General features: G+C 43.4%; 1 protein-coding gene across 1 annotated transcript in view; it reads left to right on the top strand.

Moving 5' to 3' along the window:
- The window catches only part of LOC311113065 (uncharacterized protein), a gene marked incomplete at its 5' end in the record, with an annotated part of 408058 nt that extends 391329 nt beyond the window's left edge, over window positions 1-16729 (top strand). Inside the window, 10 exons of the mRNA XM_084156203.1 lie at window positions 2578-2658; window positions 3439-3474; window positions 3676-3729; window positions 3857-3910; window positions 4069-4095; window positions 4490-4543; window positions 11454-11540; window positions 11848-11925; window positions 13621-13659; window positions 15556-16729. Coding sequence (XP_084012329.1) covers window positions 2578-2658; window positions 3439-3474; window positions 3676-3729; window positions 3857-3910; window positions 4069-4095; window positions 4490-4543; window positions 11454-11540; window positions 11848-11925; window positions 13621-13659; window positions 15556-15582 — 537 coding nt within the window. The 3' untranslated portion in view covers window positions 15583-16729. The remainder of the gene's footprint in view (window positions 1-2577; window positions 2659-3438; window positions 3475-3675; window positions 3730-3856; window positions 3911-4068; window positions 4096-4489; window positions 4544-11453; window positions 11541-11847; window positions 11926-13620; window positions 13660-15555) is intronic.
- Window positions 16730-17157: the final 428 nt, after the last annotated feature.

Raw genomic sequence — 17157 nt, 5'->3', positions numbered from 1 at the left:
CCGGTATAGGAGCCGTGCTTTCGCAACGGTCCGGCGCGCCACCTAAACTCCGCCCCTGTGCTTTTTATTCCAAGAAGCTCAGTCCGGCGGAGCGAAATTATGACGTAGGGGACAGGGAGCTGTTAGCCGTGGTACAGGCCCTAAAGGTGTGGAGGCACTGGCTTGAGGGGGCTCAACACCCTTTCCTCATTTTGACGGACCACCGTAACCTGTACATCCGGGCAGCGAGGAGACTGAACCCTCGCCAGGCGCGGTGGAATATGTTTTTGACCCGGTTCGTATTTAAGATCACGTACATCCCTGGGTCACAGAACGGTAAGGCAGATGCACTGTCTCGGCGGTATGACACGGAGGAGAGGTCCGTGGAGCCCACTCCCATACTGCCGGAGTCTTGTCTGGTGGCACCGGTAGTGTGGGAGGTCGATGCTGAACTCGAGCGGGCGTTACGCACCGACCCTAGTCCACCTCAATGCCCGGAGGGTCGGAAGTACGTTCCGCTCGAGGTTCGGGATCGATTGATCTATTGGGCTCACAAGTCACCCTCCTCTGGACACCCTGGTATCGGCCGGACAGTGCACTGTCTTAGTGCTAAGTACTGGTGGCCCCACGTTGGCGAGGGATGTGAGGGTTTATGTTTCCTCCTGCTCGGTGTGCGCCCAGTGTAAGGCGCCTAGACATCTGCCTAGGGGTAAGTTACTACCCCTGCCCGTTCCACAACGACCATGGTCTCACCTCTCTGTGGATTTCATCACTGACCTTCCTCCTTCACAGGGGAATACCACTATACTGGTCGTTGTGGGCCGGTTCTCTAAGGCCTGTCGTTTGCTCCCTATGCCGGGCCTTCCTACTGCCCTGCAGACCGCCGAAGCGCTATTCACCCATGTGTTCCGGCACTACGGGGTACCCGAGGATATTGTGTCTGATCGAGGTCCCCAATTTACCTCCAGAGTCTGGAGAGCTTTTATGGAGCGGTTGGGGGTCTCGGTGAGCCTCACCTCGGGTTACCACCCGGAGAGTAATGGGCAGGTGGAACGTGTGAACCAGGATGTGGGTAGGTTTCTTAGAACATACTGCCAGGACCGGCCGGAGGAGTGGGCAAGGTACGTTCCCTGGGCCGAAATGGCCCAGAATTCCCTACGCCATTCCTCCACTAACCTAACCCCTTTCCAATGTGTGTTAGGTTACCAGCCGGTTCTGGCACCTTGGCAGCAGAGCCAGATCGAGGCTCCTGCGGTGGATGAGTGGGTGCGGCGCTCGGAGGAGACATGGAACGCTGCACACGTCCACCTGCAGCGGGCCCTCCGTCGTCAAAAGGCGAGCGCCGATCTCCACCGCAGTGAGGGACCGGTGTTCGCACCTGGTGATCGAGTCTGGCTCTCTACCAGAAACCTGCCCCTCCGCCTGCCCTGTCGGAAACTGGGTCGGCGGTTTGTAGGGCTATTTAAAGTCCTGAGAAGATTGAACGAGGTGTGTTACAGATTACAACTACCTGTTGAGTATAAAAGTATTAACCCCTCGTTCCATGTGTCTCTTCTCAGGCCGGTGGTAGCTGGCCCACTCCAAGAAAATGAGATCAGGGAGACTCCTCCGCCCCCATTGGACATCGAGGGGGCACCGGCGTACTCCGTGCGGTCCATCTTGGATTCGAGACGTTGGATGGGGGGTCTCCAATATCTAGTGGAGTGGGAGGGGTACGGCCCGGAGGAGCGGTGCTGGGTGCCGAGGAGAGACATTTTGGACCCGTCTCTCCTGACGGAATTCCATCGTGGTCACCCGACGCACCCTGCTCCGCGTCCTCCTGGTTGTCCCCGAGGCCGGAGTCGGCGCACGTCTGGAGCCGCGCGTCAAGGGGGGGGTACTGTCACGGTTTCGGCCGAGGCTGCCTCTCTTCCTTGCTCGGGCAGGCTTCGGCGTTCGTCGTCTCCGGAATACTAGCTGCCACCGTTGTATGTTTCATGTTCGTTTGGTCTGGTCTGGTTTTGTACACCTGTTATCGTTTAGTGTCATTAGTGTCCTATAAGTTCTCGTTGGGTTTGTCTAGTGTTGTGTGTGATTGTTTTCACTGTCGTGCGTTTTGCTAGTGATTATACATTTTGCTCGGTTGAGCTGTTCTCCATTGTATTGGAGTATTTTGTCGCACATGTGTAGTGCGCCCGTTTTATTTTCGCCTGCGTGCGGAGTTCTCGCCTCAGGGCATTTATTTCGTGCTTGTGTTTGTGCAAACCACTAAAGTCTTTTGGACTTACTTTCTGCGTCCTGCGCCTGATTCCACCACCACACCCACCTACAGTAACACTGACAGGCAGTAGGTAGCTCTCCAGCCCAGCACAAATGTGCCGCTTCAGCTAATCAAGGTTTTGTTGAGCAGTTGATTAGTTGAATTAGGGGTATTCATACTGAGCTGGGACAAAAGCCTGCACACCTTTTAGTTATCCAGGACCAGGTCTGGTGGTGACCACTGCTCTAGGGAAATGGAGCTTGCAGCAGTAGCCTATATGTGTCTACTGAATTCTGTCCATCCACGTATTGCTCATCGCCTGCTCCTAAGTCAACCTCTGCCACTCCTCTTGCATTTAGGGGGAGGCTGGGAATCATGGTCTGAAGGGCGTACGTGGGGAGTCAGGGCACAAGGGGGACAGAGGAATCCTGGGCCTCCCCGTAAGTACAACACTCAGTCCTCCATCCTGAGAAATCATCTCACCACCACAACCCTGTCCTCTGCATTCAGCCGCTGGTCTATTTCCTGCTCTTTGTGTGCATTCCTGCACACCATATATTTATGTGTGTCTCTTTTGTGTCTATGTCTGTCTTCTCCTGCGTTTGTCTTTCTCTCTCCTTTGCCTGCTTGTGCCAACAGCATTTCAACCTCCCTGCAGTGTTTCCCCGAGGATTTTTTTCACCAGCGGTGGCAAAGTTAGCATAGGGGTGGGGGGCATGCAGTCTCAGACCAAACATTTTACAGTCTCTCCTCTTGGCTGCAGAGACAACATTTAACTTTTTTAAAGTAAAATGTGCAGTTTTAAAGCTAATTTCCTTCAATTCTACACATTTTGCCATGGCTTATGCCATGTTCTTATGCTATTTGATTGACTCAAATGTTATAATAAAATCCAAATCATGCCGTGACATTTTTGGAATTTTAGATTCTCCCTGACTGTCTAGTTTTAATTTAGGTAGTTGTTAGTTCTCAAAGATAATCTTATAAAAAAAATATATAGCTCCATTATCTTTTCTACATACTTTATATCTGGTTTTAGTATTTTAAGTTTACATTGAAAACGAGTGGTGACCCACCACTGCTAAATGAATATAGGGGAAACACTGTTTGTTTTTTCACCCTGTCCAAATAACAACCTTAAAAAATAAGTTATTTTCACTGTGTTCATCTTGTATTAATCACGCCTTGTTCATATCACTCATACATCCATAACGGCAAAGGGAGCCTCCGGCTTGGACGGCAAGCCTGGAATTAGGGTGAGTTTCATGTGAACCAGCTTCAACCCCCCAAGCCCCCCCCCCTCCCGCCACCCGCCCCTCGCACCACACACACTTTTCCATCTGGAAAGGTTCGGGTGGACAATATCAACATTATGGTAAAGTATATGGGAATGTAGTCTGACCAAAGTGTGGTCCTACCTGAGGGTATTGCTGACAATTGTTTCCACCTCTCCACAGGGTATGGACGGGCCTGTGGGTCCCTCCGGTCCAGCCGGGCCAAAGGGGGACAGAGTAAGTCTGTGATAAATTATATACTATAAGAAAGGTTGCCTGTGTTAGCCAGCTACCACACTAATTTTGATAACCTTTTGGTAAATGTGTGTTGTTAAAATGTGATGCCTCTTTGTGCTTGTGTCAGGGTGAGAGAGGAGCTGCAGGTGAACTCGGGCCAAGGGGACCTTATGGACTTCCTGTAAGTGTTCTCTGATAAAAACAAAACCCCAGCCAACACACAATACAGTTCTAATAACAAACACAATCTTAATATCAGTCTTACAAGTTCGTAACTAACTTAAAACATGTAGTACAGTATCTGAAAAAGCGCTTAGGTTATTCTGTGTTTACTTTCAGGGAGCGGCTGGAACACCTGGCCTTGATGTGAGTGAGGCAGTTATGTCTGTCCCTGTCAGACCTGTGATATCTGTATCCTATATTGCATGCTGTTATTTCTTAATTTGTTCTTCAAGAGAAGAGTCATTTCATTTCATCATGAAAACTGGATGTATAAGGCTGTAAAAATGACAGCACTAGTCTCTCTTTCTCACTGAGTACATGCATTTCCCCCATAATGCACATTCCCTTGTGTTCTCTTTGTATCTCTTTTATTGTCCCTCTCTCTTCCTCCTCCTCTCTGTTCAACTTCTCGCCTTTCTAGGGTTGTAACATTGTCAGAGAGGGATGTGAACCTCCTTGGATGTTCTATCTACACTGTTCCTAGATCAGGTCTTATCAGATACACTCCCCAGGGTACTGAACTAGTTGTATTTTGCAGGGGTTGCCAGGCTTAAGGGGAGAGAAAGGCGACCCGGGGGAAAGAGGAGAAAAGGTAGATCTAGATATGCTACCTTGGGGAATGAATGACAACCCCCTAATTTTACCTAGAAGAACTGGTGTCAATGGACAATGAAGGAAAGGAACTAAGCCTCGTCTTTAGAAAGGGGATTCACCAATGAATATCTTTTGAAAATTGAATATCACTTTAATTGAGTGGAGTGGACATATGACAGTTGTTATGACAATTTGGAAGGAGTGGTATGGTATTTGACATAGCTGTAGTGAAATTCATTGGGTTTTTGATGACATAATTCATGGGTCTCAGGATACTTTCATAGTACTAATGTGCTGTACAAATTGTATGAGTATTTGTATGAGTCATTACGAGGGTCATATGGCGAAGGTGCATAAAGATGTCAGAATTCAGTTATGACGTTATTGTTTTAACACTGTCCACTTAGTTTCTAAACTACGGCATGCGACATGGTTCAACGCGCCAATAAATAAGCACAATATACTTTTTCTGTTTCTCAAATTGCCGGCATCTTGGAGCTAGAATTTGATGAATGTACAGTGAGGGAAAAAAGTATTTTATCCCCTGCTGATTTTGTACGTTTGCCCCCTGACAAAGACATGATCAGTCTACATTTTTTATGGTAGGTTTATTTGAACAGTGAGAGACAGAATAACAACAAAAAAATCCAGAAAAACGCATGTCAAAAATCGTATAAATTGAATTGCATTTTAATGAGGGAAATAAGTATTTGACCCCTCTGCAAAACATGACTTACTTGATGGAGTACTTGATGGAAAAACCCTTGGCAATCACAGAGGTCTGACGTTTCTTGTAGTTGGCTACCAGGTTTGCACACATCTCAGGAGGGATTTTGTCCCATTCCTTTTTGCAGATCTTCTCCAAGTCATTAAGGTTTCGAGGCTGACGTTTGGCAACTCGAACCTTCAGCTCCCTCCACAGATTTTCTATGGGATTAAGGTCTGGAGACTGGCTAGGCCACTCCAGGACCTTAATGTGCTTCTTCTTGAGCCACTCCTTTGTTGCCTTGGCCGTGTGTTTTGGGTCATTGTCATGCTGGAATACCCATCCACGACCCATTTTCAATGCCCTGGCTGAGGGAAGGAGGTTCTCACCCAAGATTTGACGGTACATGGACCCGTCCACCCTTTGATGCGGTGAAGTTGTCCTGTCCCCTTAGCAGAAAAACACCCCTAAAGCAAAATGTTTCCACCTCCATGTTTGATGGTGGGGGTGGTGTTCTTGGGGTCAGAGGCAGCATTCCTCCTCCTCCAAACACAGCGAGTTGAGTTGATGCCAAAGAGCTCCATTTTGGTCTCATCTGACCACGACACTTTCACCCAGTTCTCCTTTGAATCATTCAGATGTTCATTGGCAAACTTCAGACGGGGACCTTGCGGGCGCTGCAGGATTTCAGTCCTTCAAGGCGTAGTGTGTTACCAATTGTTTTCTTGGTGACTATGGTCCCAGCTGCCTTGAGATCATTGACAAGATCCTCTCGTGTAGTTCTGGGCTGATTCCTCACCGTTCTCATGATCATTGCAACTCCACGAGGTGAGATCTTGCATGGAGCCCCAGGCCGAGGGAGATTGACAGTTCTTTTGTGTTTCTTCCATTTGCGAATAATCGCACCAACTGTTGTCACCTTCTCACCAAGCTGCTTGGCGATGGTCTTGTAGCCCATTCCAGCCTTGTGTAGGTCTACAATCTTGTCCCTGACATCCATGGAGAGCTCATGGTCTTGGCTATGGTGGAGAGTTTGGAATCTGATTGATTGATTGCTGCTGTGGACAGGTGTCTTTTATACAGGTAACAAGCTGAGATTAGGAGCACTCCCTTTAAGAGTGTGCTCCTAATCTCACTCGTTACCTGTATAAAAGACACCTGGGAGCCAGAAATCTTTCTGATTGAGAGGGGGTCAAATACTTATTTCCCTCATTAAAATGCAAATCAATTTATAACATTTTTGACATGCGTTTATCTGGATTTTTTTGTTGTTATTCTGTCTCTCACTGTTCAAATAAACCCACCATTAAAATGTTAGACTGATCATTTCTTTGTCAGTGCAAAATCAGCAGGGGATCAAATACTTTTTTCCCTCACTATCTAATGACAGCACAAAAAAAAGAGTAAAGTAGAGCAATGTACAATACAGAGAACTTATCAAATGAGGCATTTGTGGTAAGTGCACAGAGCCATCTTTATGCACCTCCACTATTAGATTAAAGTCCAATTAAAGGGAAATTTCAACAATTTTGAGCTTCATATTTATCATCTCCAGCACATCTCTCTCTTTTTGTCATTTAGCAGACGCTCTTATCCAGAGCGACTTACAGTTAGTGAGTGCATACATTTCCATACTGGCCCCCCGTGGGAGACGAACCCACAACCCTGGCGTTGCAAGCGCCATGCTCTACCAACTGAGCTACAGTACAACATACTGTATTTGAAAATGGCACGTTTCTATGTTTTGTTGGAAAAAAAGAGGAAGATAAGTGTTTCCAATGACATTATCGGTGTGCATCATGTGATTTGAACCAATTATGAGTAGGCATTGCCTACTAATTGCTTACTAATTGTCTACTAATCAGTTGATGATTTCATTGGAAACAATTATCTTCCTCTATCTTTTTGACTATAAAACATAGAAATGCACTATTTTCACATTTGTTGACGTTGGGGTGGTTCTGGAGATAATGAATATGAAGTTGAAAAATTCAGACATTTCCCCTTAACTCTAAATTCCATTCTCAATTCTCTCAAATGTCAACTTTTGTTATTTACCATTGAATAATGTGTCATCTCATTTATCAAAATCATTTCAATCAAATCACATTTTGAAGCCTCCAAATATTAAAATAAAGTATATATTTTTGTAAACACTTACATTCGCTTAATAAGAAGCTGAACACAATAGCAAATTAGACTAAAAGTGAATTGAGAGGTCGTCCATTGACAACAGGCAGTTGTAACTCATCTTTCTATTGGTTTTCTGCCATTTCCATGCATGAGCATAACCCTTCTAACATCCCATGTTGTGTTCTTTGGCCTGTTGTTGACCCGGTTTGTCTTTTTTAATTGCCTGTAACATTGACCGTCTGTGTCAGTACACTGCTTTAGTGTCCCAATGAAAGTGTATTCCTTATTTTGCCTACACCAGGGATGGGCAACTCCAGTCCTGATTGGTGTCACACTTTTTCTAAACTGAAGACCGTGATTTGTTAATTATTGGAGTCAGGTGTGTTAGCTGGGGCTGGGGTAAAAGTGTAACACCAATCAGGCCCCGAAGGACTGGAGTTGCCCATCCCTGGCCTACACAGTTCAATCGTAGCCTAATGCAACCTATCTTTTTTCACTATAATGCTGTCACACATTCTCTGGCAAATATGAATGACTTATTAAGCTTCCTCCATGTTACATTTCTTACCTCATTCTGCTTTCATTTTCAGTATTTCTTCAGACCTAATGCATTCTGAAACCATATCTATTACGGTTTAATGTAGTCTAAGTCTTGGGTACCTCCATGATTCATGGTTGGGGCTTTTTCCAATGTAGATCAATTCAGGAAAATGTTATTCAATACATCAATTGAAAAGAAACAATAATGGTCACATTTTCTGATCAACAAATTGAATTTCAATTTACTTTCTGAATAGACTCAGTGGAAATGAAACAGACCTCAAACCTGATTATGCACTTTTGCAGAGGACTGTGAAAAGGGATAGAGTTTTTGCTGTTTCTTGTTGGGGGAATGGGGTGTGTTCTGTGCCTCTGGAGGCATCTTCCCTGCTACTCTTTCTCCTCCCTTGTGCCCTCTACGTCTCAAGTGACCAGCTCTCTCCTCTGCTCCTTCCCGCCGTTCCCCCTCCTCCTATTCAGAGGAATGTTCTGGACTTCCAAATTCCAGGTCCCTAATTCTGGTACCTCTCCTATCTAACATTGACTACAGTATGTCTTCCCTCCCTCCCTCCCTCCCTCCCTCCCTCCCTATGTAAGCAGTAGCTTCACTTTTAATCTATCCCCCTTAATTTGCAGTGTCGTCTTAATGTTCTGAGCTGACAATTGTGACCATTGTGGACCATTGTGCAACTGTGGTCCTTGTGTCGATGAATCTATTCAGGGCTTATTTAAACCGTGCAATAGGAACCTGTCCAAATGAGAGCTCCATGAAACATTTGGAGGAATACAGTGAGCTACAAAAGTATTGGGACAGTGACCCATTTTTGGTTGTTTTGGCTCTGAACTCCAGCACTTTGGATATTAAATGATACAATGACTATGATGTTAAAGTGCAGACTGTCAGCTTTAATTTGAGGGTATTTCATTCACATCAGGTGAACCGTTTAGAAATTACAGCACCTTTTGTACACCCCCCCATTTTAGGGGACCATTGGTATTGGGACAAATTCACCTATATGTGTATTAAAGTAGTCAAAAGTTTAGTATTTGGTCCCGTATTCCTATCACACAATGATTACATCACGCTTGTGACTTTACAAACTTGTTGGATGCATTTGCTGTTTGTTTTGGTTGTGTTTCAGATTATTTTGTGCCCAATAGAAATGAATGGTAAATAATGTATTGTGTCATCTTGGAGTCCCTTTTATTGTAAATAGGAATAGGATATGTTTCTAAACACTTCTACATTAATGTGGATGCTACCATGGTTACAGATAGTCCTGAATGAATCGAGTGAGAAAGTTAGACGCACATAGATCAGATCCAGATCCTTAATGTGCTTCTTCTTGAGCCACTCCTTTGTTGCCTTGGCCGTGTGTTTTGGGTCATTGTCATGCTGGAATACCCATCCACGACCCATTTTCAATGCCCTGGCTGAGGGAAGGAGGTTCTCACCCAAGATTTGACGGTACATGGCCCCGTCCATCGTCCCTTTGATGCGGTGAAGTTGTCCTGTCCCCTTAGCAGAAAAACACCCCCAAAGCATAATGTTTCCACCTCCATGTTTGACGGTGGGGATGGTGTTCTTGGGGTCATAGGCAGCATTCCTCCTCCTCAAAACACGGCGAGTTAAGTTGCCAAAGAGCTCGATTTTGGTCTCATCTGACCACAACACTTTCACCCAGTTCTCCTCTGAATCATTCAGATGTTCATTGGCAAACTTCAGACGGGCCTGTATATGTGCTTTCTTGAGCAGGGCGACCTTGCGGGCGCTGCAGGATTTCAGTCCTTCACGGCATAGTGTGTTACCAATTGTTTTCTTGGTGACTATGGTCTCAGCTGCCTTGAGATCATTGACAAGATCCTCCCGTGTAGTTCTGGGCTGATTCCTCACCGTTCTCATGATCATTGCAACTCCACAAGGTGAGATCTTGCATGGAGCCCCAGGCCGAGGGAGATTGACAGTTATTTTGTGTTTCTTCCATTTGCGAATAATCGCACCAACTGTTTTCACCTTCTCACCAAGCTGCTTGGCAATGGTTTTGTAGCCCATTCCAGCCTTGTGTAGGTCTACAATCTTGTCCCTGACATCCTTGGAGAGCTCTTTGGTCTTGGCCATGGTGGAGAGTTTGGAATCTGATTGATTGATTGCTTCTGTGGACAGGTGTCTTTTATACAGGTAACAAACTGAGATTAGTAGCACTCCCTTTAAGAGTGTGCTCCTAATCTCAGCTCGTTACCTGTATAAAAGACACCTGGGAGCCAGAAATCTTTCTGATTGAGAGGGGGTCAAATACTTATTTCCCTCATTAAAATGCAAATCAATTTATAACATTTTTGACATGCGTTTTTCAGGATTTTTTTGTTGTTATTCTGTCTCTCACTGTTCAAATAAACCTACCATTAAAATTATAGACTGATCATTTCTTTGTCAGTGGGCAAACGTACAAAATCACCAGGGGATCAAATACCTTTTTCCCTCACTGTATGCGTCGGTAACTTTCTCACTCATTATTCACGTTTCATTAAAAATTATCCGTAATCATGGTAGCATGAGTAGAGTCACAAGCTTGATGTAATCATTGTGTGCTAGGAATATGGGACCAAATACTATACTTTTGACTACTTTAATACATATCTAAGTGGATTTGTCCCAATACTTTTGGTCCCCTAAAATGGGGGGACAACAGTATGTACAGGAAGTGCTGTAATTTCAAAACGGTTCACCCGATATGGATGAAAATACCCTCAAATTAAAGCTGACGGTCTGCACTTTAACTTCATAGTTATTGTATCATTTAAAATCCAAAGTGCTGGAGTACAGAGCCAAAACAATAACATATGTGTCACTGTCCCAATACCTTTGTAGCTCACTGTAAATTAATATTTTGTCACGTCCTTTAATCAGTCAATGTAGCCATTTCTTAGAAAAGTTTGTAGCACTTTATTATATGGTATAGAAATTACCAGGTATAATGACAATTGACCTAGTTAAATTGTAATGACACAATAATAACCTAATAATATATTAGGTTTCTTTAGAATTTATCAAATCAAGCACCGCTAGGCACTATTTGGAAATAGGTAGTTACAAGTTGTGTTGTGTAGAATTATTTAAAATGAGTTCCAGAAAGTACCAATTGTTACCACATAAATAGGTAGATACCAGTGGAAACAGTACCGTGGAATAAAGTGCCAACGAAAAGTTTAATCTTTAAGGAGGTCTCTCCTTATATGATGCTTAAATTGGCCTTGCTATACCCAGGGTATGACATTTCGTAAAATATGCAATTTAGCCAACAATGTGCTTTGTGAAATTCTGCAAATGGTGAGATATAGTTCAGGTTTAGTTTCATCTTCTAATTTGATTAGTTATATGAGATTTCCTCATTTCCTCAAATTGTGAATCAAATGCAAAAAAATATATATATAACACAAATGGTTGTTCTTGTTGGACTCAGAGAATATTCACCCTTCATCATCTCTGAGCGGAAAAGTTATTGACCTGACCAAACCATTGTATCCACAGGGGGAGAAGGGAAAGAAGGGCAAAAAAGGGCCTAAGGGGGAGAAAGGAGAACAGGGTGCCCCTGGATTAGATGCACCCTGCCCATTGGTATGTCCAAGCTAAAAGCGACGTAAGACAGTGGGCCCCCAAAAAGGAGGAGCCCCCCTGACTAACTTGGCACCCACCAGCCTTGAAAAAGTCCCTCTGTCCCTCTGAAGTCCTGTTGCCAAGTGCTATGACCTGGGCAAAGGACCAGATATTGAGTACATTATTGGAGGATGGGCTGGATCTTAGTGTCTGTAGGTCACAGGGTGGCTCCTTCTTCCACTCGATCGTATCCCCTTAGCGGGGGGATGCATGGGGTGCTCCGTCCACATCTCTCCCAGTAACACTCCCAGGTCATCTTTATGAACAGGGGTTCCGGGGCTTTAAGGGTGAAAAGGGAGAGCCAGGGCAGCCTGGTCTGGATGGGCTGGATGCCCCGTGCCAATTGGTACAGTATTCCTCTTTTCCTTTACCTCTCCTGTGCATGCTACTGACCTTTGCCACTGACCAAATTGCCAATGAGAAGCCACCGTTTTGCTTTCCTTACCTATGCATGGCTTTAGCATGAGGATTGGACCCACCCAGCCACCCACACCCCCACCCCCACCAACTCCCACTCCAAATGACCACCAGCTCACATGCTAAATCACCTCCAGGTTTTTCAGACATTTATTATCTCTTTTAGTTCCTTAAAGGCTACCAAAACACACTTCTTCCTGACTAACTGTCTGACTGCAAGCAGCCCTTCTTAGATACATATTTATCAGATACAGATCTACTGTAATCTGCAATTGAATGCCACTGTACTTAAATGTAAAGCACACAAGCAGTGGATCTGTTGATATTCTCCCTTGATATTCTCTAACTGAATTCCCCTCCCCTACTTTCTCAATAAGTGTACAGGGACTCTTTCCTATAAACGACGTAATTCCTTAAATGGACTTCCCTTCCAAATTCCTTTAACATCCCCAGTTCCTAAACAGACTCTAACCATGGCAAGCTATAGTCTAAGTTCCTTCAGTTCTCTTCTTTACTGATGCTTTTCCATGCAATAGCAGCATGGACCTTACCTCTCCTACCTTTAACCCCCTCCACCCCTTCTGTATTTGTACCAATTGGGCACACCATGACCAAGGGGAGAAGATGTGAAATCGGTTATTGCCCCAGACCTTTCCAATGCCAGCTACAACTCAAATTTGTAATTCTTCTTTGGTTTCGGGGAGAAGTGTTGTTATCTTGTGTGATTTCTGAGACGTCGTTAATGTATGTTGTGTAATGCATGGAGCTGATGATTGCTTTTGTGCCAAGGGTCCTTTTTGAGTGAGTATATTAAGCTAGATTAAATGTATGTTACTTTATAGTGGTATGCATCCACATATTATTCTCATCACAGAACAAATTACACTTGTATTGATATGTTTGCTATATGTTCGCAATTTCACATTTGTTTAGGACTATAGATTGATTATTCATAACTTTGGATACATTAAAACATGTACTAAATATAAACCTAAGGGAGGACCATATATCATTGCATGATGAGATTAATTTCACTGTATCTAACCTGCATGAGTGCAAATTCATTGAAATGTGTTAAAACATTATCAAATGTGAGCATGCCATCACATTTTCCCATTACATTTTGGTCGAACACAAGACAATTAAACATGAAACATCTAAATTACACAAGCAATTAAATCAAACATAAGTGCTATGTTAAATTTACCAGCAGATATTTTAAGAGATTACATTTATTAATGTACCATTCTCAAAAAATATATATCTTAATATTATAATGTCTGTTAATGTCTGTGAAGTAGTGTACTGTACTTCCTCTCTCCCTTGAAAGCCCTGTGTCTGTCAATCAAATATCTTACATCGCTTGGTTTTATGTCTTCCATCACAGACATTATAATATATTTGGGAACCCAGTCTTTAAAAAACAACACTGTTTTTGTACATGGAGCTTGTACCGGAGATATGACGGTACACTTCTTCACAGACCTTGTACCACATAATCTGAGATTTAGAGGCATAACATCAAACAAACATTTGTGAACTAATATCAGTTTTGAGCAAAAAAAAGTATGTTTGTTTTGTGTCACTAACTAGTAATTTCTTCCCTTTCTTCTCCCCTTACTAGGGCCCAGACGGACTACCAATGCCTGGTTGTTGGCAAAAGGTAAGTAAGCTCTTTTAAATGACAGTACACACAAACACACAGTGTGTACTGTATTTGAGCTTCACTCAGCCTTGGCCATATGCATGTTTTTTTTTTCCGGCGGTTCACATTAGAGGTCTTCACGGATCCACCTGTACCCGAATACCCGAGACCCAATACGGGACCCAAGCGGGTCCGGATCCAGAATTCTAAAAAATTTCATGGGTCTGGTCAGAACTGATATGATTGTCACGGGTCTCCGGTATGTGTAATTTTAACTGACTTGTTCGGAAGGGCCCGTACAGATCAGAACGCGACTGCTGCAGTAGAGAGAGAAATGTTATAATTTATGCTGCTGCTCTTGCTTTTCAAGAGAGTGGAGCGTGGTACGTGTAGCTTGTTGTTGATGTTTACCAATCATAAGTCATCAAAGCGGCAACAGGCTATAGTCAGTGCCTACATGTGTGGCAAAAGTTAGGAGATATAAAATCAATGGAAGATGCAATTAAAATGACGGAATTAAAAGTTAAAGGAGAAGGATAGGCTACAACGACCAAGATCCAACAGGTAGGCTGCTACTTAATATGTGAATGGAGTTGTTGTTATTTGTAACTGTAGGATGAGAAAGTGCATGCATTGCAGTCTCAATTAGCCTAGCTAGCTCACATTAGCTAGCTTATCTAGCTTCCATCGGTTTGATTCTGTCAAGACAGGTACTACGTAATCATATTTGATGATAAATAACTTAGCTATGGCAGCTATTAGTCAACTATAGCGCGAGTCGGGTTGGTTGGTTGCTGTCTCTCTTCCCTCCCTCCTTCCTCCCTGCTCCCCATGTCACTCACTCACAGTACAGCCCCTCCCCCGCCTGCTAGAGCTGCACTTCTCTCTCCCTCTCCTCTCGCACTTTATCAGCTCCGGTTAATGAAGTACCTTAAAAAATAACTTTTCCTCACTCAGATCAGATTGGACTGGGTCTGGATCCGACAAGGTCTATACGGTATGGGTCTAGTTGTCCTCGGGTCCGTTCGGAAACAGGTCAATATTTTAAAAAAGTATTTATGTATATCGGGTCCGGTGGGGAAAGTTCCATTTCGGAATGGGTCCAATTCTTTGTACCCGTGAAGACCTCTAGGTCACATAAATATTTGAGTGGTGTGTAAAAAAGTAAAAATGTCAGGCCTAAAAACCCTTGCTTAAAGATTATTTCACCCCATGTCTCTCTCTTACCTCTTCTCACTATATCTTTCTCTCTGTTGTGTTTTCTTGCAGTGATCAATCTAATCCGAAAAGCATGGAGTTTGTAAAAAAAAAAAAAATATTGTTGGGGTATTTATAATTTTTTTAAAATATAAAATAAATAAATCTATGTGTACAATGAAAAAGAGCAAAGGTCCATCACTCCTAGCTGCTTCTACTCACCTCGCTCTGTGGAACGTGTGTCACTCTCACATCCGCGTCTTGGAGTCCAGATCTTTGGCCATCGGCAGAACTTGCACACACACAATTATGTTTAGTCCTTGCATGACCAGAGTGCTCGGGCACAGATTGGAATGTCATGGCTAATTCGGATTCAAGGGGAGTAAGGAAGTCGTGACAGCAGAGGATGAGGAGAAGGAGGCGTTGGAGGGATCTGAACTGGCTCTTAACAGCTCTAGCTCTCGCGTTCACCATCCATTAATGCCATACTACTAGCTCAAAAGACTCCATCCCAACAAAACACCCTCCACACCCCCCAAAAAGCATGAGGACTGTCCCAAACTATATTTATATGTATTAATAAACATATTTCATTGGTGTGTGATCGAATTGTATGGCTTCAGCAAAACACTAACTGGCTGTCAATCTTACCTACTCAAAAAAGACAACCCAGAGCTCAACATTTTATTTGTTCCTTTTTCTTTTAATGTTCCAAAGGGAGTCACGCCTTGGCTGGTGGCTTGAAAAGAATTGTTGGGTAGAGTTGGGTTGATTTTCTTTATTGTGGTGAGATCTGCAATGGGTCAATAGATGCAGGTCTGCACCGTTGCACTTATCTGGGTCCCAGGGCCCATTCCCTGCCAACGGCCGCTTGTTATTGGACTCAGAGGAGAGTGTGGGAGCTCAATGCACTGTGCACAGCCAATCGGAAAGGAGCTAGGCTGACAAGGACTTCGGATTGAACAGACCTGTTTGAGATCCCTTGGAGTAGGGCAGACAGTGGGCCTCAGCAGAGAGATTACAATCATCTCTCCTGCCAATCACTGGTCTCCATGGAGACCAAGGAGCGTCTGCCTGTAACAATGTTACAGTCACAACACTACAAGGTCAAGAGGGTCAATGGAATTCTGCATTTTCAGTTAAAGTTTGCTCTTCTACTTACTTTAAAAAATGTTTTATGTATAATAGCCTTTGGTGCCTCAAGCTTTTGTTCATTCCTTTATGAGAAATGTACAACTTTTATTCTGCTTTGAGTAACTGGAATGGTGTTTATTGCGGAATGGCAACCTCTTGTAAATTGTTGAAGTATAAAAACACCTACTTTGCGCACTGTTGTTAGTATGTATTGAACGTTGATATTACTGGGTGTTAATAATATGGCATGTACATTATGTATTCAAATGAAAATAAGCTTCTGTGTAACGAAAGGGAATTTGAGTTGGTAGCAAAGATTGAAGTAATTTTGATGATTACACAGCATCAGCTTTTACACTGATTTGAAGAAGCATATAGTTTGTGCAAACACCAAGTTATATAATATTATAATAACACTTGTTCATTGTTGCCATTAAGTGGAAAATACAGTCGGTGAGTTACAATGTGCTGCACTGCAAGTTTCTTGTATCTTAACATTTAAATGCAGTGTTTATTTGCAGTAATATGTCTGCAACAATAACATGTTTGTACATTATGAGCTGGTAATTCAGTATGGTACATTTGCAGGTGAAAATGCCTTTTGGAAAAATTCATCATTTTTTTGCTAGATAATTGTTGTTTTTTCCAAATGTCAAACGGCAGTTTGCCTCAATTGGGTCATGTCTACACTACATGCAACATTCTACCTTTTTTCTATATACAGTACCAGTCAAAAGTTTGTACACACCTACTCATTCAAGGGTTTATATTTATTTTTACTATTATTCTACATTGTAGAATAATAGTGAAGACATCAAAACTATGAAATAACACATATGGAATCATGTAGTAACCAATAAAGTGTTAAACAAATCAAAATATATTTTATATTCTTCCAGGTAGCCATCCCTTTGCCTTTTATTTTTCCTTTATTTAACTAGGAAAGTCAGTTAAGAACAAATTATTATTTTCAATGACTGCCTACACCGGCCAAACCCGGACGACGCTGGGCCAATTGTGTGCCGCCCTATGGGACTCCCAATCACAGCCGGTTGTGATACAGCCTGGAATCGAACCAGGGGGTCTGTAGTGACGCCTCAAGCACTGAGATGCAGTGCCTTAGACCGCTGCGCCACTCGGGAGCCCCTTGATGACAGCTTTGCACACTCTTGGCATTCCTTCAAC

This window comes from Coregonus lavaretus (assembly GCF_964263955.1).
Source record: "Coregonus lavaretus genome assembly, chromosome: 39".
In the NCBI taxonomy this organism is placed as follows: Eukaryota; Metazoa; Chordata; class Actinopteri; order Salmoniformes; family Salmonidae; genus Coregonus; species Coregonus lavaretus.
The sequence above is the reverse complement of the archived record's forward strand: the minus strand, read 5'-3'. Positions and strand labels throughout refer to the sequence as shown.